The sequence below is a fragment of the Thermobia domestica genome, unplaced genomic scaffold (assembly GCF_964235325.1).
Source record: "Thermobia domestica unplaced genomic scaffold, izTheDome1.hap1.1 HAP1_SCAFFOLD_407, whole genome shotgun sequence".
Lineage (NCBI taxonomy): Eukaryota > Metazoa > Arthropoda > Insecta > Zygentoma > Lepismatidae > Thermobia > Thermobia domestica.
The window spans coordinates 128,630-156,600 of NW_027656117.1; the positions used below are offsets into that span (position 1 = coordinate 128,630).

Below are 27,971 nucleotides of genomic sequence, written 5' to 3' on the forward strand. Positions count from 1 at the left end.
CATACCAAAACACACACACCCACTCTAAAAATCCACGACACGTGTGTATGAGTCATTATTACGAGAACAAACATATAAAAAGAGGAAGAAGAAAGATAAGAGAAAACTAAAGCAGAAACTTAATGTAACTTAGGAAACAACAACCCCCGCCTTTTCCCCTTCCAGGGCGTTTTCTCTTATCTATACTGTGTTTCCGTTAACGCGGGGAAGAATATAAGGGAAGAGCAGGCGTTGCGTGTGGATCCATCAATGACGAAGAAAAAGAAGAAGAAGAAAAGACAAAAAGTAGGGGTGGATAAAGTAGGAAGGGAAAAAGGTTCGAGAAACCAGGTAGAAGGGAATTACAGAGAAAAAAGTTTTGTGCGCATGCGCTTAAGAAAAAGAAACAAAAATCGTTGTCGCATGTTGACCACTGCCCGGCTCATTCCGAATTCCTTTGCCAGGTGCGCGCTCTCGTTTTTCCTATTCACGCAGTGCAAGTGTGTAAGTGAGTTGGCCTACCTTTCAGGAAACAATAACGTCTGTTTGCACAATAACTTTTACCACGTATAATACTCTAAAAATACTGTCATTGAAATGCCAGTTTTGTGGTTCTTCTATAAATAAACTGTGGATATTGTACTTCATAGACCGCCGTTAATAATGGCTTGTGGGTTGCGGTTTGTGTTCTTTAAAAGAATCTCAAAACTTGACCTAATTCAAATGAAGAGTTGCCTCATCGTTTGACAGAGAAGAAAAGAACTCTTTTTAGGCATCAATAATCAACAATTTGAGCTATCTTGAAAATTTTCGTAACATTTTCAATACCAAATAATGTGTTTTCTTCGGCTAAAACTTTAAACCAAACTTACATCTTCATAAAAAGTAATTTGTGGTTAACTGTTAAATTATCTAACTGTGGACTAAGTAACTATGTGGGAATACAGAAGATCACAAAGCATGATGGGAAATCATTTCCTGGAGTCCAGCTTATCTTCGGTTGTCTCGCTTGATCTTGGGGCTTCGTGGCCATCCAAAAGTTGGGACAATGCCTATTATCAGACACCAGAAATGAGGGTACGTTGTATGAACTGGATATTTCATTTAACATTCAGCTTTAGACTTCTTATATAGATTTAATGGTCTGAACTTTTTGTTTTGCATTACATATCCGAAATTTTCTATCTTAAATGATTGTTTTATTAATAATGTAAATAATACTGCTTAATTCTATAATAGTACTGTTTAACTTGTGTATTTATTTGGAGCATCAAGTACTGTAACTGCAGTCATTATTATTATTATTATTATTATTATTATTATTATTATTATTTTAGTTTAACGTCCTACGATTATGCACCGAGGCTAAGGGCGGCGGTAATGATGGGATAATAATGGTCGAAGGACAAAAGTGGGAGGAAATGGGAGAACCGCAAGAAAATCCATTCCCACGGGGTTTGCCCACAACAAAGTACATTTGGCGGGAGCTGGAATTGAATCAGGAATCCCCAAATGCTGAGGTTGAGATCTCTACCACTGTGCCATTGCGGCCTCAATGTACGAGGGGTTGAATGAAAACCTCATAAGAGAAGAATCGCCAGATATTCATCGAAGGAATAGGCGCAGGACCTTCAATTAGGTATGACTTCGTGGAAACGATTATACATGATCACCTGCATATGTGAAAGGTGTCTGCAGGGCGAATCCCGCGTCTGCTGATACCAATTCAAAAGCAATAAAGCTGAGTGCTAAAGACAATTGTTGTACCTCGCGAATCAGGATCCATTTTTTTTTTCCGACTAGTGACAATGGATGAGACGTGGAGTCATCACTTTAATCCGGAAAGCACAAAAAGTTCAAAACAATGGAAGCATTGTAACTCCCTGTCCCCTAAAATCCAAATGTCTGCAAAGAAGGCATTGCTTTTATTTGGGGAAGGGACGAGTTATTATCCTCACGGGTTATTTACCAAAATGCAACACAATTACGGGAGAATATTGAGCAAACGTTCTGACTAAATTGTGTGACAAAATTAAACATTGTACACAAGAAATACTGTCCAAAAATGTCTCCATGCAACATAACAACGCGCCTGAATTAATTTTACCTTTGTCAAAGCATTTTAGTGTGGCTATGCTATTTTGCCGCATCCTTCATATTCTTCAGATCTTGCGCCTTCAGATTTCTTCCTCTTCCCTAATATGAAAAGGGTTTCGCGGAACAAGTATTGTCAAGGTGACAATGACGTCATTTCCACGACAGGGGTGTGGCTCAATGCCCAATCGTCACAATTTTACAATTGATTTCAACTATAGGGGAAATGTGTTGGCTGGTGACTGAAAAGTCATACTATTTTCTTTGTATCAATTTTTCCGGATATCAAGACGTAAAAAAACTAGGTAAATATTTAAAAGAAACCATTCCAGGTAAATTTAATATTGTTTGCGGAATTCTTATGGTGGATATTGTCACATATATTATTTATAGTTACTAGTACTTGCTACCTATTACTTTAGACGGGTAAATTTAAAAAATAAAATCGCTAATGAAAAAGTGAAATGAAGTCTTTACATCCTACGGTTATATCCTCTAGACCACAGGTTCCCAACCTTTTCCACTGGCATATCATCAAATCATATTCATAAATAATACTATCATAAATCGTACGTACCGCTAGCACCGACTCGCGTACCACAGGTTGACAACTCCTGCTCTATACTAAGAAAGACGGACAATAATTAAAAGTAAATGATCACTAACTTATTGGTAGAATGAAAATGTGAGAGGAAATCCACGGACATTATATTGTCCACTATAAACTCTCATGGTCTGAATCGAACCAGGAAGCCATCACACCAGAAGGAAGCACTCTATCAGTGAACCACCTTGCTCCCCATGTTCACTAATGGTAAGACACCATAACATAATACGTTTTTCTCGCTTTTCTAAAATTCGATTATGAAATATTTACACTTACTTTTTAGCAAAATAACAAAAGTAAAAGTTACAACAAATAGTTATATGAAAACAGTATTAAGAAATACAGGGTTTTCATAAAGTATGGACGGATTTAATTCGTTTATAATTTACATAAAAATGCTCAAATTGAAATCAAATAAAGTGCAAACGGTAGCGGAAGGATTAAATTTTTACCTGTAATCTGCACCAGCTCAGTTCATTCACCGCCACACCTCCAACTGGGCGCCATTTACGTCCACACATTCGCGTAGGCGGCGCTGGAATCCACTCACAGCGTTCCGCCGTGTTTGATCCGAAATGCCAGCCACAGACGCCCTGATTTTGTCCTTTAAGTTCTCCAAACCACTTGGCTTCTTTGCATAAACTTCCGTTTTCACATGACCCCAAAGCCAGAAGTCGCAGGGATAAGGTCGAGTGATCTTGGCGGCCAAGCGGTCGGGCCACCGCGGCCAATCCATCGGTTAGGAAATTTCTCGTCAAGAAACTGTCTCACCTTTATTGCATAGTGAGGGGGTGCCCCGTCCTGTTGGAACACGATGTCGTTCTGGATTCCACGTGCCTCCAGTTCCGGAATGAGGTATTTCTGCAACATATCAGGTACGAATCTCCATTCACGGTCTCCTCTTCAAAAAAGAACGGTCCAATCAGATGATCATAGGACACAGCGCACCAAACGTTCACTTTAGGGCTATCTCTCTCATGTGTCTCAAATTCCTTTGGGTTTTCCGTGCCCCAAACGCGACAGTTGTGTCGGTTAACCTTCCCGGAGACATAGAAGGTTGCCTCATCTGAGAACATGATGGCTGAAAGGAGAATTGACTCTTGCCCTCCCTCTCCCTCTCTCAACGTGTTCATAGTTGCCGCTTATCTAACAGTGTTGCCAACTAAAAATTTAATCCTTCCGCTACCGTTTGCACTTTATTGGATTTCATTATGAGCATTTTTATGAAAATTATAAGCAAATTAAATCCGTCCAGACTTTATGAAAACCCTGTATATGAAAACGATATGGTAATATTGTTCTTAATTAACCTAGTCCAACTAAGTATAATCACAACAAAACAACAAGATTCAGTCCCCATATCGCCAGCTCGAGAATCAACTGGTTTTCACCGATCAAGAAATAAAATTTAATGCCTTATAAATTTCTAAAAGTATTAGACCTATTAACAAGATTAGATAAACATAGAATTATCCATCAACACGTAGAAACATTAAGCAGATGTTTGTTTTGAATATGGTTTCGAGATCTTAAAAATAATTACGTACTGATTATATCCTGGAGAGTAGTAAACCCAAATAACTCTAATATGACGTTGGTTGTATACCTATCAGGCGTAGTCAAATATTAATTTCGATATGCTACATTATCTTTTCCTTTTTTTCCTTTTTTATGTTTGAGTCATAAGTCTTGCAATATTCTAGTAGACAACATACCTGTATTCGTTACAGTACAATTGAAATAGGTTAACATTGAAAGTATAGCGTCTCGTGTTCGACTATCCGCAGTCACCTTTCTGCCAGTTCATCGATTCTAACTTTTGTCCTGAGAGGGAAGAGATCAGTCACTGCCTTTTCCACCTCCTGCTTGTTGATAAAGCATCGTCAGTTCAGGAAGTGGCCATGGACCAAAACAAGTACTGTTAGTAATCCGAAGAGGCAAAGTGAGGCATCACTTAAATGCCAGGTGTGTTATCAGTTCGATGCCATCAAGTTTCAGATTTTTTTAAAAGCATTTTTCGAGTCGAGTGTAGTTTTGCATTATTCTGTTGCAGCAGGGCGCGCTCTCGGTCCACTGATTCAAGACATTTTTGGCATAGTGCCAGATGCATCCACTCCAACAGTTCAGGATAAAGATCGGTATTCATAATACGATCGTTAGACACAAACTCGAAGTGAGCATCTCTTCATTTTTGAAACGGCCTTGTTTCACGACCGGTTCTGTAAGTTGGTCTCAATCACTGTTTTTGCACATTCAGATCTCAAATAAAGACACTCACTTTTCGTTGCATGTTACAGTCCGTTCCAGGAAACGCACATCACGTGGATTTTGCATCAGCTGTTGGTACACAACCATTCCCATCTGAGCCTGAGCTGGGTTCAGCACGTGGGACAATGAGGCAGGTCCTGATAGTTTTCCCGTGCTCGTGAAGGTGATGCACCACAGTGGATTAGACATATCCAGTTGGTTTGATAATCATCATGTGTTGGTGGATGGATTTACCTCAATGACATGTCCTATGAGACCTTGGCTAATCTTTGACATTTTTACAATCTGCACGGTATTTCTGGAACCAACTACTTGTTGTGTTGTGGTTCACTGCACCTTCTCCTTTCGCATGACAAATGTTTTAGGTTGCTTCCGCAGAGTCATGGCCGAGTTCAAACCCACAGAGTAACAATTTCACGTATTAGAGCACTCATCGTCACTGCTAGTAAAAATTAACAGAAAATAATCACAGAGTGGCGACATCCGTGTTAAATAGTTCGGTTACCACGCTACTTCCTGAGCCAGTTTGATCTGGTATTTACGGTCGATCACGGTGTATACACCCGCCTGCTGTTTAGGTCGTGAAAATATTGCAAGACTTATTACGTATCTTTGTATTTATTAGAATTCAAGCTTCCTTTTCAACATCGACGCTATCGTATATGCAACGGAAGAATGACTTAAAGTGGAATTTGAATCACTACTCGGATTTGTATCCGAGGCTTCGTCCACTAACCGAATCCGCGACTATCTGACCACAAAGGAGAACATTAGTGTTGAACACGAGAGAAGACGAGAACTAGATTTTTAAATTCGACACAACACGAGAAATTTCAGGAGTCTCATGAACAATACTAGAATACTTCACCCAAATCTTAAATCTCAAACCTTGTTAGTCTTACATGATTCAAGTATAAAATCTATAAATTTACCAAATGATTGTACGAACACAATGGAAAGAACTTATCATCAACATTTAAAAATATTCATGCTATTACACAACATACCGCAGTAATAAATATGATTTAAATGTTACTTTATCACACTTAACGTGGATATCTCGTAGCGAGAAGGTACTATAATAACTTCTAGATTAAATTAAGTAAAAAGAAATCAGAGCATAAATTTTATATATAAATTCACAAAACGAGACGAGACGAGAAATAACTCTTTCAGCATCGAGACGAGACTTCTACAAAATTTGCGAAAGGAGACGAGAACTTATATTTCGTTTTATCTCATCTCGTGAACAACACTAGAATACACACACGTATTCATTCAGATAAGCTAAACTACACTGTAGCCCGCAAAGAGCTGCTACAGTGTAGTTTAGATCCAGATCCGACCAGATCATATTGTAAAGATTTTTGGGACTGGGAACCATATTTGGGACTCAGGCAAATTCAAAATAAACAACCAACGATGTCAATACAAAACGATAATAAGACTGCCAATGATACGTATAAACAAGCGGTTAGGTCGAACATGGTAAGCGCCACTTCCGGTGAAATTGAGTTATTTGGTGAAATAAGTTGTGATCGAACCACAGAAGAGTAAGTAGGTAGTTTACTCTTCTGCCAGGATAGGAAATAGTGGAGGAAAAGAATTAAAGACGGAAATACTGATGCCATGTATTTACACAGAGAGAAAAAGAATGAATGTGCCGTACGTAAAAAACGTAGGTTCTATGTGTAAATCCAATAGTTTTTGGACTTAACGTACAGCAAACATATAACTGAAAAAGTATATTTTATACGTACTTTACGTATAAGTGTTCCGAATAAACGTACTTTCCATACCAAAGAAAGAACCAAAGGTGTCCAAACTCATGAGGTCGGCGCTCACAAGTTAAGGAACTTACACTCACTCGACCTCAACCTCACGAAGTGAGCGTGATGTTAGAATGATGTTGTGAACGTGAGGTTGAGTGAGCGTGAGGTCAGGCTGGTGATGTGAGCGTGAGGTTGAGTGAGTGTGAGGTCAGACTGGTGATGTGAGCGTGAGGTCAGACTGGTGAAGTGAGCGTGAGGTTGAGTGAGCGTGAGGTCAGACCGGTGAGGTGAGCGTGAGGTCGAAATGAGTTTGTGAGCGTGAGGTTGAGTGAGGTTAGGTCAAAGTAGTCATCTCTGAAATAACTGCATATAATCAGTCAGGATCTCACATACAAATAGACGTACGTAAGATATATCTGACGTATCTAACATACGTAGGGCTATATGTATTTAATATATGGAAGACTGAGACAAAGATGAGTGATTAAAATTATTATTGTTGTTGTTAATATTTGTTTTTTAAACCTAATTCAAATTCCATTCCATTTTCGAATTCCATTCAAACAAACACGTAACACATTTTTTTCAATCTAGGCTATCAATAGTTGAACGTTTACTATTCCACCAGCTTCCTATGGTACACAACGAAACGTGCATACATCGGTAGATTATTTTATTCTGAAGCTGCATGTAATTGCACTCCAATGTCACTTTAATGGAGGGGGCCGCGGTGTCTCAGTGGTAGAGCATTCACCTCTGGTGCATGGGGTACCGGATTCAAACTCTGCTTCCACCAGGTGAACTCCGTAGTGGATAAACACCGTATGCACGGGTTTTCTCGGGGTTCTCCTGTTTCCTCCCACTTTCTTCATTCCACGATTTCATTCATTTTTCATCATCACCGTCTCCTTTAGCCTCGCCGGCATAAGCGTGGGACATAAAACTCAGAAATTTCATTTTCACTTTTACTTTAGTGGATAAACTTCAGTCAGATATTTTCAACCTTTCTTGTTATTACTTAGATGTTGATATTTTGTTATTATTATTAATATTATTGTAATATGTTATCATCTCTTAGATTTGTTAGATATTCCAGTGCAAACCGGCATTCAGATGGATCTAGAATTATGTTCGTAAAATACGTATGCTATTACAAATAATTTAATCAATTTTGTATACGCTTTAACAGCACATTCATTGTTTTCACAGCACCAGCATGTATGTTACTTCATTAGAAACACAACGAGCTTGAAGGTTACTCCAATACTCAAACATACAACCATTTACGAGTTGTTATATATTTCGTAATCCTTGTTTTAACAATTTAACTAGGCATTACTCTCGCAATAAAAGTGATTGACCCAGAACTGACTTTAGTATGTAACAATTACTTAAGCCCACATTGCCAGCTAATATCATATAATCAACAATTATATTCCGTGAATATTTGCTCTATTGGGGCCGCGGTGGCTCAGTGGTAGAGCGTTCACCTCTGATGCATGGGGTCCTTGGTTCGATGCTAGCTCACGCCAAGTGAACTTTGTGGTGAACAAACACCGTGTGAGTGGGTTTTCTCGGGGTTTTCCCGTTTCCTCCCATTTTCTTCATTCCACCGTTTCATTCATTTCTCATTATCACCGTTTCCTTTAGCCTAGCCGACATAAACGTGGGACGTAAAACCCAAAAAAATTAATTTCATTTCATTTCTTTGTTCCATTGTGCGTATCCCGTTTCTTGTTTCATGTGTCTAAGCCAATGGTTCTCAACCGATGTGACACGACATACTGGTGTGTCGCGAAATTTTAGAATTTAAAAATGATGAAGAATTTAATAATAAATAGTTAAAATCGAGACAGACTGTACCAGACAACACCTCCAGCGGTAGCAATAATACTCAGTGCTATATAGAGTCACTACTTTATAGAAATTTTAGAATTTAAAAATAATGAAGGATTTAATAATAAATAGTTAAAATCGAGACAGACTGTACCAGACAACACCTCCAGCGGTAGCAATAATACTCAGTGCTATATAGAGTCACTACTTTATAGAAATTTTAGAATTTAAAAATCATGAAGAATTTAATAATAATTAGTTAAAATCGAGATAGACTGTACCAATCAACACCTCCAGTGGTACCAATGATGATTACTCCTATGGGAGTCATTATAAAAACTAATTGGTTTCACTATTATAATAGTTATTATTATTATTATTATTATTATTAATATTTATTTATTTATTTATTTATTGATGATAAAGACCACAGCCAAGACCAAAATGGTCATATGTACAATAGTATACAAGATTACGAAAGAAATACAAACAAAACAAAACAAATTAAAAATACATCTAACCATCTCGACAAAATACAAAAAAGAAAATAAATAAAAATTTTACACATAAGTTTGATACAGACTAAATTATAAAATAAAGTTACAACATAACCTCGATTCAATAATTATTAAATCAAGCAAAACATATTATTAATAAATTAAATATATTGAACATAATAAAAAATAAATTACAAAGAGATTATACAATAAAACACATCAACATATATAAACAGTGTAGGTAAAGCAAAGACAATGAAAATTCAATAGACAATATACCAAACCAAGGTGAATTTTGTATATTTATTAAATAAAACATTCCAAATATTGTTTTTTGAGTATTGTAAAACTCGGATAAAAAAATCAATTTTAAGTGTTTTTTTTTAAATTTATATTGTCAACACTAGTAAATAGTGGAGAACCAACCAATTGATTGTTACACAGTATAGAACGGTAAACCCTAGAATTATACAGGGGAACTTTGATACATAAATATGCAATTAAATTCACTCTAGCGTGTATTATATCATGAATAAATTTGATTTGTCTTAAATTTCGCCGAACTTCAAGAGCTAGTAAATCCAGTTTAGCAAGAATCTCCCTATTAGTCATATAGTGTAATTTAAATTTACATTTTATATTATTATTATTATTATTATTATTATTATTAATAATAATAATAATAATAATAATAATAATAATAATAATAATAATAATAATAATAATAAATATGTCAATTACTTCAGTAAAGTATATTGTCAATCAAAAAAGGTTGAGGCTAGAATAATTAGAATCTGAGTTACCAGCATTTGCAAGTAACTCTACAAAATCCTCATATTTTCTAAAAGTTAACCCCATAATACCATAAAAACCCCCTAACTGTCTTAGCTTGTTGAGAAATTGGTAACTAAAAGCTAAATACAATATTTTTTTCCGTTAAAAGTCAAATCTCGATTCAGTTACATCATGATGAACAAGCTACGCCCTCCCTATCACGGATTGAGTTAAAAAAAAAAAAAAAAAGGAAGATAAATTCACGTTCACATTTATTCGCAGGCTGAATGTAGATCAGGAAGCATCATTCTTCCACCACTGGCTCAAATTAAGCTTTTAAGGTTGGTTTAAAGGGACAAGTTTTGCAGAGAGGTGTCACTACAGTCCTCGTATCTCTCTCGTGTATTTTTTACCTTTCACAAAAATTCACGATTTCTCTTATAAATTTCAAACTTCAGACTTCAAATTTTTAAAGAAGAAACTTCATAACCTATCAAAGGCACCAATCCATGCCGATTTTTTATTGAGAATATTCTTCATTGTTGAAACAGTATGTTGTTAAAGATTTGAATATCCAATTTTAACAATTAAGCCTTTTCAACAATGAAGAAAATTCTGAATAAAAAATCGGCACGGAATGTTGCCTTCGATAGGTTATGAAGTTTCTTCTTTAAAAATTTGAAGTCTGAAGTTTGAAATTTGTAAGAGAAATCGTGAACTTTTGTGAAAGCTAAAAAATACATGAGAGAAATACGAATACTGTGCCGACATCTATTTGCAAAACTTGTCTCTTTAAACCAACCTTAATGTCTAACATTTTAGTAGGGCCATATCTGTGCTCCATTTCAATCAAAGAAAAAACCACTGACATCGCTCTGTCACCGAATATCTTTTAAAACCGTGTATAAACTGAGCCTTGCTGTCTATGCGTTTGTACTTCTGCAGATAATGTATCAAGGGGAAAGTAGAACTGTCTAAAAGTAGAATGCGATGTACACCTCCATTATCTATCATAGAAAACAGCCAAGTTTAAAGTAGGTTATAGAATTTCTATTTATACCGTTGAGGAAGTAGGTCTGTCTTAATCGCAAAGGAAGAAAACTGGAAATTATATCCTTTGCCTCCCCGCTTTCTTCACAGTATAAGGCACTGCTTCTTTCCTTGTTGAGCGCCTCCCCAGGTGAACCCAGTTTATGCACTCAAAGAAAAGGAGGCCGCCCTGTTTGGCAAGCAATCTTCACTCCTCGGGTGACGGCGGATATTTGCTTGGGTGCATCGCACCTTTCTTGCTGTTTACACACAATGAAAATATTGATTTGAGCTCGTTTCTTTTAGGTTATTGCAAATATGTCAGTCTTTTTTTTTTCTTGTGTATTTATAACAAAGAGAAATGAAATTCTTAAGTTTAAACGCCTCTTCTCCAGACAACAGAAACACGTCTAATAAACAACAGCAGAACGTCGATTGGTTCATAGGACGTGTCGATCACTACTAGACACGAATTTTTTAAAGATGTCGGCTGGATATACACGGATATTCAACACTGAATTAAGATTTTTGGATACCAAAGTCATTCTGTTTTTTTTTTTTTTTTAAGTTAATTAATTTATACAGGGAATCTTTCCTTTCAAAGGAAAATTCATTTTAAGAGGCCCCATCACGGCGAAATTAAAATACCACTAAATTTACAATAATTATGTGATATCTTCAAATAGATAAAAGATAATCGAAAATTGAAACAAGAACTCGCTAGATAATATTATTTTACATGAGATATCGTTATCAAGACTCACTCATCTGCTTTCGATTTCCAGTCATTTAGAAAATCGGCATTTATTTTCGCGTTTATAGCTAAATGGCTGCAAACGGAAAGCTACTAGGTGACTCGTGATAACGGTACCTCATGCAAAATAATATTTTCTAGCGCGCTCTTGTTTCACATTTCGATTATCTTTTATCTATTTGAAGATATCACATAATTATTGTAAAATTAGTGGTATTTTAATTTCGCAGTGCTTGCGCCTCTTAATGATAAGAGTTTTGTCCTCAAGTCTACTTAAATGTTCTTTGGATTGCATGATTTTAATCTGTACGCAACAGATTGAAAAATCGTGCTTAACTAAAAGTTCCAATTCTGTTCATTACCAAATTTATTTATTTGAGTTTGCTCACCCCGAATTCCATACTTTATTATTTTATGCAATTATTCAAGGACTTCGTCGGAGGTAGCGATATCTATTGGTGTCAGGCAGGCAAGTGATCAAGCGATAACACACGAAGCGATATATATTAGCGTAAGCTGTTTACTGTTAGGAATTATCTTGACGCACTGACTGAGACGCTTTCTGTTCATTCTAAAGAATTCTCCTTGTGCCCCTTATATTTCTACAACCAGCATTACAAATCTCTTAAGCAAGGTTGTATAACATTCCAGGATAGTGTATAACGCACAAACTAACTTGTTTTCCTTTATAATTCGGCTACATTGAATATTACTTTAAGTTCGTTTATTAACAAAAGAAAGAGTACTTTCAACATATAGTTCAATGTGCTGAAAAAACAAATTGGCATTGTTTACAGTTTTTTTTTTTTTTTCCTCTCTACGGAACTCAAAATATCACGATCAGGTAGAGTTTACGCGTATATATGAGCGATCCATACAAAAAAAATGTCTAGCTGTTCGTTGTTTTGGAAGAAACTGATATTAATTAATTACTTATTTCCCGCTTGTGGGCAAAAATTCATCCTCCTCTAAGTTTAGGTCATCTTTATTAGTTGCATAAGTAATGTTACACGATAGGAATTAGTGAAAATTTTCCTCGAAAACTTAACCAAGTCTAAACTCCAAATTTGATAGACATATAATTCAAGAACAAGAAATCTGCTGAGCTTCTCCGTGGCTAATAGGTTAGCGTACGAGCCTTTAGCGTGGAAGACCCGGGTTCGATTCCCGGCGGGAGCTCATGTGGTTCGTATTCCACGCTAATCAGTAGGTCCACGTCTCATATAGCCTCGCTGCTGAACGGGACGTTAAACTCAACTCAAGAAATCTGCACAGGAAAATATTTTACGAAGTAAATCGACATCAACCTTTGAAGAAAAGTTTTGTCAAATCGGATGAAGTCATTTGATCCCACATTTGATAGTCCATAACACGGGAGCAAAAAAGTCTACATACGAAAATGTTATAATTTTTCACAAGTTTATCGGGGTCATGGTGGCTCACTGGTAGGGCGCCTAACTCTGGTGTATGGGGTCTCTGGTTAGGTACCCGACCACTTAAGTTTGTGGTGGACAACATTGTGTCCATGGGTTTTCTCGGGATACTTCCGTTTTCTCCTACTTTCTCATTCCACAATTTCTTCCATTACCATTTCTTCCTTAGCCTAAAGAGCATAATCGCAGGACGTTAAACTGACAGATTTCATTTCATTTTAGAAAGTTTAGTGCCTCTTTCCAGCACCGAGGTATTTGAGATTTGGATATACAGAGTGTTTCAAAACAACACTGGCAATGTTTGGGTGGTTATTTCTGACATCAAGATATGACAAAAAGTATAGACCAACTTGTGTGCGTGTGCACAAATGCTAATGTGTGCTATAGAAACTAATATGTGCTCTATCCAAAAAGCCATGTTTCAGAATCCTAAGGTACTCACGAAACAATTTTTATAGAGCAAGTTTGGCTACGGACACATAATTTGAAGTACTCACCAACTACTTCTATTAAATTTGTTGTAAAAGTACCGCAGAATTCTGAAACATGGATATTTGGATAGAACACACTAGTTCGTAAGTGAGTCTTGACTGGGCCACGATAGGTTCTCTAGTATTGGAGCGATGGACCTTTAAAGTCATTTTCTTTTTATGTTTTCGGCAGCCTATAAGTCCGAAAGGATGCATTTATGCACCCAGGTGGTCTATACATTTTGTCTTATCTTGGTGTGGGGAATCACCTCCCAAATGTTGTCGGTTTTGAAACACCCTGTATATTCTCACATAACTTCTGTACTGCTTCGTTATACACCTGTAGGGCAAGGAAGATACTAGTTCAAGTGTAAAGTGGAGTTCAAATGCGATTCATGCTCTCCCAACGAGAATTGAACCCTGGACTATGTGTAAAGACGCTCTGGTCGATAGAGCATTGATGGGAAAATATTATGAGAGTTTATACGTTATAAAACATGCTCTAGTACTAACTGTATGCATTTTAATGCGATTTCTTTAAGTAAATGATATCTGGACTCTTGTGCACGAAAGTTATATGCGCTTGCTACTGCAGTAGCGAAGAAGGTGATTGATATATTTTTTTAAATGATGCTATTATGATTGACAAGTGGCGTAAGCAGCAGTTCGTGAAGGCGATCAAGTTGAAGCTCCCAAGTACAAATAATTTTAGATGTTTGTATAGAAATATTATTATGGTAACTGTTTAGTTTTGCGTATCTTGTATAACGACCTACCGATGGTAGTCGTCAACCTGGTTCGGCTTAGTAAGATATATAAATCTCGAGTGGTAGTAATCTTCAATAATCATATACTATCGTTCTCACCTTTTACATAAGAATGATAACGTCGATAAACAGTGCGAAAAATGGTTTATTAGATGATATATTTTAGAATATATTTTCCTTAACACTGTCATGCACAGAAACTTGCTGACTCGGTATCCATAAACATGTACATAGCAACAACTATCCCATAATAATATCTTACATATCTCAAAAACATTCTTCTTCTGTTATTATTAAATTAACATTCTATGAAGCATAGTGCATATGTATGAGCACTTTCTGCCCAAGGTACAGGTAAATATTACTCAATCCAAAGTATTTTGTTATATAAAATGTCGCCCGACAAATGGACTGAATATAAAAGTCATAAGCGAGTTTGGCTTTTATGTTCAAGAACCACTGGTCCGTTTACAATAGTGTTCTTAAATGCATATATCCATCACATTTTGATCGCACCTTGAATATCTCTTCATTACATTTCACATATACATTAAACAAATCTTACACTTCATCAATACTTATTTTCAATTACATTCATTATATTATTATTATATTTTCTTATTAAAAATATCGTCGCTCATTTACTTAATCGTTGAAGGATGCGAATTCAAAAATCGTAAGGGACAAACATGAGTTATAAATAGTCAGGGCGCATTATATGATAATCATTTTAGGTGATATTTTAAAATAAACATATAAGATTGAGCATGAATACAGTCGTCGAATAATTAGCTTAATAGAATGAACCTTACTCTTAACATAATCTTTGACAATTAAGTTTTCAACACAAGTCAATCTAATATAAATAATCTTTGCTTCTAATCAATTAAGAATCGAATTATAATTCTTACATATATTAAAAACATTAACAAGAAAGAATAAAAATCATTTGAAAATTATCTTTTTAGTCTACCTAAAACTCTATTTAAGCACTTCAAGTATTTATAAGAATCGTTTTCATTATTGATATTAACACATGAACTTAAAAATAAAAATTCACAAGAATCTATAACTGATATGAATTTAACCTAATTTCATTAACGGTAATCAGGTTACGTTCGTACTTGCATATGAGTCTAATAAAGTACATTGTACTGCACAATCATTATTATGTCCCCTGTTACTGTTCTGTACAGGAATTACTTCAATACCTGTATTTGGATGTGAAGTGCCATCTCTTGATCTCCAATTATGTCTATCCATGTAGCTTGTCGTATTTTTGGAATTTCGCCAAATGTTTCGTCTATTTTGAAACCTATTTCGATTAGGGGATCTGACATAATTATTGTTGTGTTTGGTTAGATTAGGTTGATTCCCTACATAGCTTTGCCTATATTGTTCGTTTTGATTGCTAGAATTTACTCGGCTTGGGTTGCATTCCGTACCGTTCACACTTCGGATATTTAGATTCCGAACAGATACACGATGATCTGAATTATTCTTATTTTTACTCACTTCTGCTTGTTGATTCAAAGCATGGTATTGAGTTTCATAACATTGAACGAGCATTAACAAATGATTGAAACTCATACACTGTGTAGAAAACAAGATCTGTTGTAATTTAAATGGGAGCAAATTTCGAATGGATGCTATTATTCTAGATTCTGATTGCAATGGATTTACAACTTTTAATTCGTTGTAGGTATTTACAACAAACTCGACAACAGATTTGTGTAAACGAGGATTGAAGTGTTGATTTCTAAGGGTGACATCTCTATTTGCCAGCAAAAAGTCATTTTCATAATTTGCGATCAATGCCGCTTTGAATTCCTCATATGTACTAATGTGATCACGTATTGCTTTAAACCATAAGGAACAAGGTGGGAGTAATACATGGGGTATTAATTTCATATATTGTGATTTATCTATACACATTATATTGCATTCGTCTTGGAATTTCTCTAAGAAAGAAGTGGCATTTTCATTACACTTACCACTGAATTTACTCATAGCTCGGATTTCACTCATCTTAACACTTAATTTTACCTTCTTTCTATCGTTCCGTGTACTTGTTGAGTGATAATTTCTATCCATGACGTGCTGTGTCGTCACACCATCTATGTTTCGCCCATCTGTACTCTTCGGATAATTTTCTTCCAATAGAATATCTTCATCAGACCTCGGCGAAGGTGAGTTCATCTCTGTTGAGTGAGGAAACTCCAAGCGATCACTACCCAAGTTATTACGGTAAATGTTGTCTTTAGACTGTAACGTTCTAATCTCTTCCTGTATAGTAGCTAATAATTGCGTATTCGCACGTATGTTGTTAGAATTGTTGGTGACCTGGATCTTTTGCTGTTTAACGGAAGATTCTATTACTTCTAAATCTTTTTTTACAGCACTGATTTCTTGGTTTTGGTGATTGTGCTTTTCCTGACAATCATCGGATATTCTTTTTAACTTTTCCTCAAACTGTGAGGATATGTCATTCACCACCTGGACAATTGTCTGTTTCGTTTCATCTGATTTCTGTTCTATCCGTTCTATCCGTCTACTTAATTCTTCATATTGTTTATTATATTCGTCGAACTTCTGTTCCATGGTCTGGTTACATTCGTTGAACTTCTGTTCCATGGTCTGGTTAGATTCGTTGAACTTCTGTTCCATGGTCTGGTTAGATTCGTTGAACTTCTGTTCCATGGTCTGGTTAGATTCGTTGAACTTCTGTTCCATGGTCTGCTTTAGCTCGGTAGACATCTGAATCAATTGTCGCTGTAAAGCGAACAAGATTCGGTCCTCCGATGACAATCCTGGTGTTACACTAGTTTCACCGTTGTCACTAATACTTGATTCATGCTGCATTGTTTCGTTGTCCATTTTTCTTATAATTACTTTACCACTTCGCAATATGGTCAAATTCGTATTCATTCACTTAATTATAAAAGTAAATTCACCCTTACTTTTGCTTCGGGACGTGAATTTACAGTCGATCCCGGGTGAGGTAAACCAAAATTTTTATAACGACCTACCGATGGTAGTCGTCAACCTGGTTCGGCTTAGTAAGATATATAAATCTCGAGTGGTAGTAATCTTCAATAATCATATACTATCGTTCTCACCTTTTACATAAGAATGATAACGTCGATAAACAGTGCGAAAAATGGTTTATTAGATGATATATTTTAGAATATATTTTCCTTAACACTGTCATGCACAGAAACTTGCTGACTCGGTATCCATAAACATGTACATAGCAACAACTATCCCATAATAATATCTTACATATCTCAAAAACATTCTTCTTCTGTTATTATTAAATTAACATTCTATGAAGCATAGTGCATATGTATGAGCACTTTCTGCCCAAGGTACAGGTAAATATTACTCAATCCAAAGTATTTTGTTATACTTGCTCAAGGGTGGGCTAAAACCCATAGCTCCCTTGCGTATGCCACTAACTAACGGTATGGCCTGTAGAACACGGAGGTTCAATGCCGCGTTCACAAAAACTTCCCGTTGACTTCTATCCGTAGCCAACTGGTCTGGTTTCTATTTCGCATTTCTACTTCTCCGAGATCCATCTTAATATTGTCCTCCCATCTGCGCCTAGGTCTTCCTAATGGTCATTTTCCAGTTGGATTTCCTTTTAAATCTTTGAGAGCGTTTCTACTTTCTTCCATCCTAGCTACATGGCCTGCCCACCTAAGCCTCCTATCCTAACAATGGTAAAACCGTATAAATTATGTAGTTCCTCGTTATGAAGTTTCCGGCATTCCCCATTCCTGTTCCTGTTTGGTCCAAATATTCGTCTCAGGATCTTGTTCTTAAATACTTTTCAGTCTGGGTTCTTCCCTCAGAGTAAGCTACCATGTTTTACCATGTTTCCCAACCATACGGGCATGATTATCGTTTTATATATTTTAAGCTTCCAATTTCTCGACAGAATTGGCAACGGTAAAAGATTTTGAACTGAATAATAACACGAATTTCCTGCTTGTACTCGACATTTAATTTCTTTCGTAAATATGATTTTGGTCTGTTAATATTGATCCTAGATATTTGAAAGTATCTACTTTGTCAAAAGTATTATTCGATATTTTAACGCATCTATAATTTACAGTATTACGATCCCGACGAACTTCCATGTGTTTAGTTTTCTATGCATGCACACGCCATTGGTTGGTCGTTATTTTAATTTACTGTATATAATGTAATCCAGGAATACTTTTAAAAGGACACGGTGGTCCTTTGGTAGAGCGATCAACACTAGTATGAAGTGTCCTTGGTTTGATCCTTTGTCGCACGAGTTTCTAGTGGTCAATATTATGTCAGTGACAGGGACGTACGCAGAAATTTATTTCGGAAGGGTCTAAGGCGTTTCGGGGGGTCCAAATACAATTTGAGGCTAAATTATATGAAAATTTCTAAAATTGCCCCTAAAAGTAGACTACATTTACAAAAAAAAGTCAGAATTTCGGGGAGCCCGGATCCCCAGCACCCACCCCCTGTGTATGCCCATGGTCCATGGGTTCTATCAGGATGTTGCTGCTTCCTCTTACATCCTCATTCTACCAGTTCCTTCACAGTCCTTCATTTTCATTAATCACCCATATCCTTTGACCTACAGAATACATTTGTGCGAAGAAAAACTATAGAAACTTCGTTTCATTTTTTCTAGAAGAATACATTTGTTGGTTGTGTATTGTGTGAATATTTCATTTCCGAAAGCGGAATTCTCAAATAAAGGTCAACCAAACTGATCAATAGCGGTTTGCGTTCTTATCTCACTAATAAACCATTACCTAACAGATGTTATCTTTGACAAAAGCATGATTCATCTCAACACAAACATACTGTGAACAACCCACGCACATAACGCCCCTACCCCTTGCATTCACGAAAATTCTTTTGTTTTGTGAATTCTGTATATTCCTTTAACTAAGGCACGAAATTATTTGACCTCTTTGGTAACGTCTTCTTCTCAGTTTTATTTATTTTCGGGAAGGGCGTCTATGAAAATTATAATCTCTTTTTCTCTCTCGTGATGACGTAATCGTAAGAAGAAAATGAAATCTGACCGCCTGCACGCTCAGAAGATCCAGAACGAACTTTACCAATCCTAGTCATCGTGTTCACTCAATGATGCGAGGTCATGGCCCAGATTTCGGGGGCTGATAACCCCCGACAATCCTACTTCATTCGTGTGTGCGAAAAAAGAAATTGAATCCAAAGAACGAAAGAGAAATACACACACACGCACACACACACAAAGTCTCTTTCGCTCTTACACACACACTACTTTTGCAACAAGGTCTCGCACAATTTTCTGTAGACATGCAATCCTTCTTCCACTCCCCCTGGTTTCAGTCAGTCAGTCAGTCAGTCAATGTTTCCCCTTTTCAGCAACCTTCCTTTCTCCCTACATCCAAGTTGTTCTCATTTGCATCTGCTTCCGGTAGAGGAAGAAAAGCTAATCTAGTGGGTGGGGCTTTTATTAAGTACAATCGACCTGGCCCCTTTTTCCTTCTTTCTAATCGAAGTTTTATGTTCTTAAATCATTTTTCACTCATTAATGCTTCGTACAAACATTGCGAGAAACAATAAAATTAATGCAAAAGATGGCCCAGTTTTATTAGATTAATTCGTTTGGATAAACAAAATGTTAATAAAATGTATCCTAAAATTACAGCTGCCTCGCAGTTAACATCTGTTCCTTGTGTTGCAGATATTTTAGGATAATGTATTGGAGATTAAAATAATGCCACATTTGGCTCTCACATAGCCGTATACTATATTAAATAGCTCTGTTTACTGTTAATAACCCCAGAATATATTCACGGAACTTTAATTAATCAGATATGAGGTTAGGGTGGAACACGCTTCATCATACCTTATGCTAGAGACCTGCACGCGCCGAATTTTTCGGCCTGAGTTCAACCCAGCCCGAATGTACCTAGGCCCGGCCCAGCCCGGGCCCGAAAAGTTTTGGAGATTTTCGACCCGAGTCCGGCCCGATAAGTTTTTTAAAATTCTTGGCCCAAGCCCGGGCCGGGTCCGATAAATTTTAAAAGTTTTTGGCCCGACCCCGACCCGATAATTTTTTTTAAAAAAATTAACTCGAGCCCCAATCTTTTTCAAAATTTAGTATTAAACTTGACCTAACTCTCAAAAACATTTTTTTAACTCCGGCTCACAACGTGACGCTTGCCTCCCGAATGGTACCATTGCCTCCTAGAACTTTGCCTGTCATCGAGAGAACAAAAACTCCATTCCCTGTAGCAAAAATCTAACTTAATTGATTTTTAGCATAAAGTGAAGATGGCAATATTGTTTAGCGACAGACAAAACTTTCCCACCCCTTCTTGTCATATTTTGGGTTCAGTGAATGTCAAGATCAGAGCTCAATTTACCCGCAATGCCTACAATCCCCTATAGTGAAAGTGGAGCCGGTAAGCAACACAAAATGTAAATAGCTATTGCATTCTTTGTAACATTTTTCACGGGCACACTTCTTCAACGTTTAGCTTTATTCCAAATATCGTTTAACGGAAGTCAATAATTATTAAAGAATTGCAATTAATCGGCCCCAGCCCGGCCCGACCTGAAGAGAGATCAGTGTCGGCCCGCCCAAGCCCGGCCCGTGCAGGTCTCTACCTTATGCGTACTTCCTTGATATGTGGAGCCGCGGTTTGTCAGTGGTACAGCGTTCACCCCTGGTGCACGGGCTCCTTTGTTCAACCTCAGTTCGCTCCAAGTGAACTTTGTTGTGACCAAACACCGTGTGCATAGAATCTCTCGGGGTTCTCCCGTTTCCTACCACTTCCTTCATGCCACCATTTTCATTCATTTCTCATCATCAGCGTCTCGTTTAGCCTAGCTGGCATAACCATGGGACGTAAAACTTAAAGATTTCATTTTCTTTTTTCACTGTTATCTTGCAATTCACTTGTAATGCGAGAATCTCAAATTTCTTGGTCTTGCCTTGCCTGTTTGATTTATTTTTAAGTTTGCTTATCGTTTGCTTAATGATTTACCCTTTTCATGAAAGCTTTATTTTACCTGCAAAGGAAAGCTTGCAGCAAGCCTTGGTCTAGCAACTAATTTGCCTCAAGCTTGAAGCATTGTTAATTGACTTACACAGGGAAGCTTAGTGCAAGGTTACTGGTTGCTGGCAAAATTAGAACAAACTGAAAATACTTTTAGATTATTATTATTATTATTATTATTATTATTATTATTATTATTATTATTATTATTATTATTATTATTATTATTATTATTATTATTATTATTATTAGGAATCGATCGACATTGGTAGCACTAAATTCTAAACGTGACATACTGAGAGAAGAGAACGAAAATGAAAATAAAAGAACAGAGCAATCCTTACAAAAATAAAACAAAAAAAAAACTGTTTTAACTTTATGACAAGGGATCTAGCTGCCAATCTTTTATTCAAAGAACCAATCTTTTATGTTGAAATATGACAATAAGTGACCAAGATTTTTTTGTATGCCGGATGCCATTTTAAGCAAATTTGACCCATTCTTTTAAATGGTAGTTCAATGAAATTTTGGGTGGCGCGGTGGCTCAGTGGTAGAGCGTTCACCTCCGGTGCTTGGGGTCCCTGGTTCGATCCCAGCTCACGCCGTGTGGACTTTGTGGTGGACAAACACCGTGCTCGTGGGTTTTCTCGGGATTCTACCGTTTCCTCCCACTTTCTTCATTCCACCATTTCATTCATCTCTCATCATCACCGTCCCCATTAGCCTAACCGGCATAACCGTGGGACGTAAAACTTAAAGATTTCATTTTATTTTTTTCAATGAAATTTTACTTTGCGTAGTTTGTTACTGATATATTATGAAATTATTTTTTATTTTAATAATCTTTTGTAAATCAGTTTGAATCTTATAATTTTAATATATTAACCTTCTGAGAAAGGCCTTAACCTGCTCTGATAGTCATTCTATGTTACAAATTTTCTGGTATGTTTAAAATGGTTTTAACATAGCACTGTATTTTTTCCTATTAGCTGTTCATAGTACTTAAATTATTATTATTATTATTATTATTATTATTATTATTATTATTATTATTATTATTATTAATAATAATAATAATATTAATATTATACTTTCAAACTATACTATGCATAAGTGTTGGAAGTCTTTTAGAATGCTTTGTCCGTCCGTCGGCCTATCGACAAGTATCAGAACAAAGATAATAAAAGCTATGGAGAAGTGAGTTTTTCAAATCGATTCAGCGTCCAAGGAATAGATTCCATCTCCTCCACTAACACTCTATCAACCGCTTCCGGTTTCAACGTTGATCACCATAGAATAGAATTGGTAATATATATCAACAAAAGGTTTCTTGAAAATCGAATCAGCTTTCCAAGAAAGTATACCATCTCCACTCGTAACATTCTACTAAAACAGGAAGTAACAAAAGTTTAACAGGACTTCCGGTTTCAACATTAACTTCCTTAGGGCAAAAATGATAAGAGATATCGAGAAGCAGTGATTTAGAATTGATTCAGCATCCTAGGAATAGAATTCGTCTCTTCCATTAAACCTTTATTCAAACCGGAAGTGGTAGAAATTTATTAGAAAAAAGTGTCCGTCTTTCACTATCCCCGCATTACAATCTGATGTTATTGATCTGTTTCGATATTGGAATGGAGTAGTTTGGAAGTCTTTTTTGTGCTTTGCGTCGTTATTAGTGGTGCGCAAACAAAGTTTATCAGTTTTTCTGTTTTTTGAAAAACAGAAAAGCTTTTTTGAAAACTTTCAAAAACCGGTTTAAGTTTTATGACCGTTCAGTTTTCTAACAAAAAATTACATCATACACATATGACACAATCAGAAAAAAATATATATATTGTCGGGTAGCGCGAAATCCATTTTCGCTACCCAAAAAAACTGAATAATTTAAAGCCTGGGGGGTATGCAACCAAAATTGCACCGAGAAGGTTGTGGTTGCATGTGTGTAAGGGGGGCGATTAAAGCTACATTACTGTTCTGTGTGATCGCATCACGGGAAAACAGCTGAATACTTTGAACTGAATTTTCGAATAACCTTAGTAACTACGTCGGGCTAGGTTTTTTATTATGCTACTTTGATTAAATAGTGTACCCTAAAGGGAGTAATGGCTTCAAAATATATATGAAAAATAGAGTATCTCATGGATTTCTTGTTGAAATATGCATCCTAAAGAGAAAGGCAGTTCCAATATTTTTCATAAAATTATTCTCCATGTACGAGTCTCAGAGTAAGTGATCATGTTTCTTAACCATACAGAACAACAGGCATCAAAAACTTTTCTATGGAATTTTATTCTGTATTAAGGGGCCAATTCAGTGTGGGTCGTTATCACCCACCTCTTTAAGACTTCTTTTTGACCCACCCGAAGAACTTTTCCCTAGACTTTGTGAGTCAGTGTCTACACTGTGCACATTACTCATGGTTGCGACGTATCCCGCTCATCTTAGACATCTCGATTGTGAGAGAAGAACGTAGACTAAAAGTATTTCAGAACAAGATCCTGAGACGAATATTGGGACCCAAGAGGAACGGGAATGGAGAATGGCGGAAACTTCATAACGAGGAACTGCATAATTAATATGGTCTACCTAACATTGTTAGCGTCATCAAGTCTAGGAGGCTCAGGTGGATAGGTTACGTAGAAAGGATGGAAGAAAGTAGGAATGCTTTCAAAGTTTTTAACTGGAAGTACAATCGGAAAACGACCATTAGGAAGGCCTAGGCAGAGTTGAGTTGAGTTTGAGTTTAACGTCCCGTTCAGCAGCGAGGCTCTATGAGACGTGGAATTACTGATTAACGTGGAATCCGAACCACATGAGCTCCCGCCGGGAATAGAACCCGAGTCTCCCGCGCCAAAGGCGCGTACGCTAACCGCTTAGTCACGGAGGAGCTCAAGGCCTAGGCGGAGATGGGAGGATAATATTAAGATGGATCTCTGAGAGATAGAAATGCAAAGTAGAAATTGGATCCAATTAATTAAGGATAGAAGTAATTGGAGAGCTTTTGTGAACGCGGCATTAAACCTTTGGGTTCCATAGGCCATAAAGTTAGTTAGTTAGGAAAGTTTTTATTCTGCAGCCATGAACCTTCGAGATCCTTAAGCCACAGAGTCAACCAATAGTTATCAAAGTTAAGAACATCAAAGAAATAAATAAAATAATGCATAAATAATGCACAAGAAATATTTTAATTTCGTGCAGGGAAGTTCACCCAATCCATTAAGGTAATTGCGTGTTTATCGTAGCAGTAAGAATGTTCCTCATATGTTAGTTTCGGAGAATTGATGAAACAATCAATATATTGCTGGCTGAGTGTGTTTTGAAATATTTTCCTTATTGCTGTTGTTGTGTTTGTTGTTATTCTAGCACTACGATCGTCCTTCTCTGTTCAAACAGTAAACTACAGAATAGTCTTGCATTATCAAACCATAGACCTTGGATGTTATGGAAGGCCGCTGTGACCTCGTAATTGCGAGGTTGCATAATGAGAAAGGATATTTTTATATTAACACATTCAGTGCCACATATCTAAACTCCCAAGATATGTAAATGGCTCATAATAGTCTTTCTATGCTTCCGTTTAATATTTCACTGATCACAGCTGAGACGGTGCGATATAGATATTAAATCGAATAAGGTTTACGCAGGCGGTGTCAATTGTTAAATCGACTACGGCAAAATTTTCTACAAAATTATTAGCATGTTACAAATAATAATAATAATAATAAATTCGAAGAGAAACCATATACTAAATGGTATATGATCTCATTGAACTGAATAGATGTCAGAGTGTGCGCAGAAAGAAATATTTTGTAAACCTAAAAATTGATTCTGTATGATACACATGCCACTTATTAATATCGAACTTATCCTAAAGTACGACAATTAACCTTTTGTTTATTATGCTAACAAGGCAACAGAATGGTTAATGACATACAGTATAACCCAAAATTATAATTCGTTCTATGCTTCCTGCTCAATTGACGCTTCTTGGCGAGGACGCTTGTGTGGCAGCTGTGTGCTACGGATTTCGTTCGTGGCGGATATTATACGTTGGGAATACGCTGCTATAAAGGCCAAATGAATTGTATTGGAAATTTTCACGAAATGAACTCAGGGAACCAAGCTTTAAAAAAGAAAGAACAGTAAAACGCAAATCTAAAATGTGTTCAAAACTTTAAGGAAAAAGCTCGCGGTTCCCCTAAACGTTCGCAACAACGACAAGTTGCAACACGAAGGCGAAACTTTAGTGTAATAGTGGTCATGCATCACCACACTGGCCATTATTTTTTAAATGAATTTCGATTTGTGCAGAAATTTACTTTCTATTGAAAAGCGAACAACAGAAAGTTGTAATTATTTGGTTAATGGTGCCACTTGTGCTGCCATCTTTAAATTACTGTTCTATCTTGATTTGGTGCTGCCACCTCTCAGTCACTCTTCGAACCATGCATTTCACTGTTTCAATCTCCTAGGATAATCACGTTTCCATTTGATTCCTCCTCGGAGTATTTAGCATTTGTTAGATGCAGGCAGGGCAGTACCGTGGAAAATCAGCGCCCGGGGCGAGAGTATACGACGGATATATTCCAAGCATTTTTTCCTATCTGTTTCATTTTTTCTCTCGAATTTTTTGCCCCCTTACTTCGGCGTCCGGGGCCGTTGCCCCGCTCGCCCCCCCCCCACGGCACGGCCCTGGATGCAGGAAATATTAAGGAATATCTTTCAAACTAGAAGTGGATGTTTTCATGATATTTGCCCTAGTGAAGCTTGATCTTAATATCGCTTATCCTTAATGTTATAATGTGAAGTTTGGGATCATTGGCTTTTGTAATGTTGATGATGGGAGGACGAAGTTAAATCAGAGCCATTGTTTGGAAGTAAAGGCGTAACGAAGGCTGAGTGATGATTGAAAAATAAATTCAGTATACGCTGGGGGAGCCATTCACGCTGCTTTAAGTCCCCTTTCGTATTTGGCCATTGGGCACGTTACATTTGGCCATTCACTCTTGGCAACGTAGCTCCTCGTTTTCTATTCGCTCATTCCCGTTCTGGAACAAAACTCGCTTCCAAGTTTTATAGGACGGTTTCAACCAGAATTGGCGTTGAGCATCGATAACACTTGAAAGTCATCTAAATAGATCATTAGTGACTTTAATACTACTATAGTCAAAAATCTGTCATGACGTTTTTTAAAAATGGAAGTTTACTCAATATCGTTCTTTTGAACTCGATCGAACCAACGAAATTTAGAGAACACTAAAATAACCTTTATTCCTGTATTGGCTAATAAGTTAATCCCTTTTGAGAAATATTAGTACAAATTGACGGATGATGTAATGGCAGACCTCAGTGGCTCCGTAGAACCTGCCGAACTCGCATTTCTTCAGAAAACTGAGAAACACTATTACGAGCTATTATCGCTCTATCCATGTATTTTTAGTAATTCCTGTTGAGAGAAAATTAAATTTAATGTTTCATAATAACATGAAATTTGAAGTATACATTTGAAAGATTTCTCTTGGGTTCGTTGCTGATTGTTTGTTCTCTTTATCTTTTCAGGCCCGTTTCCAACAGAGGCAACTTCAAGAGAAGGAACAGAAGCTCCTTCAAATGTATGAGAGCCAACAACAGAAGGCATTCCAGAGAGTCGGTCGTGGCAGCGCTGGCTCCGTGAGTTCCCTCTCTTCATCAGTGTCCTCTTTGTCTTCCACGGGCGGAGGAAAAGTCCGTCAAATGTTTGAGGAACGACGTAATCACCAAGGACTGCAACAGTCTCCAACGAAGAATGTCCGCGGGTCCAAAGGCGCTTCCACAGGGTGGGACAGGAGCTACCCTTTAGAACCTATCGACGCTAACAGTAAAAACAGATCGCGAAATGGCTGGGGTGGTGGGTCTCTTAATAACAGCATGAATGCTACAAGAAGAGTAGCACCTCGGGGCACGAGTCTCGATAGGTCAAATACAGTCCAGAAAAACACAATTCGACGAACCCGTAGCCAACAGCAAGTGAATCACCGAGAGGAATATGATCAGCCACCGATCTATGGAAGAACCATTACAAGGAATCACCAAGTGTCGCGCACAATGCCTCCTAATGGCCACCATTACCGCAATGAAAACAACAATTACAATCACAACAATCGAGTTTCATATCACCATCAGCAACAACCGGTATATCATCATCAACAATCACAGACCTACCATCACCAACCACAACCAAAACACAATAATTACCACAACAATTACTACGACGAGGATGAGGATGATGACACAGACTCTGGAACCGTTGATCTAGGGGCATCTACTAGGACCTTCAAGAAAATATCAAATGTCGGGGCTTCCACCGGATACGTCAATCACCATGTCAATCACTACAACAATAATAACACCATTAGCAATCATCATTTGGCGTACGCCGCTACGAATGGCTTCGCAGGCGACGGCGGTAGTATCGATGGCTACAACTACGTAGAAGAAGTCGAAGTCTTCCCCCCTCCCCCCGTTCGAAATGAGCGTCGCGTCACTCCTCCAAGAGACGACATAGACAGTCCTCCTCCGCCTCCACGATCGGAAAGACGGTTTGTAGAAGAACGAAGGAAACCTCAGGCTGAGCCTCGGCGATGGGAACCCAAAAGAACTGAG

General features: G+C 37.1%; 1 protein-coding gene across 1 annotated transcript; it reads left to right on the forward strand.

Moving 5' to 3' along the window:
• Positions 1 to 432: 432 nt before the first annotated feature.
• Positions 433 to 27,971, forward strand: LOC145676831 (uncharacterized; the record flags this gene model as incomplete). The annotated part of the gene is given in 2 exon segments (XM_081747617.1): positions 433 to 1,056; positions 26,889 to 27,971. Coding segments are annotated over 2 exon segments (1,227 nt in total), but the record flags the coding sequence as incomplete, so codon positions are not given.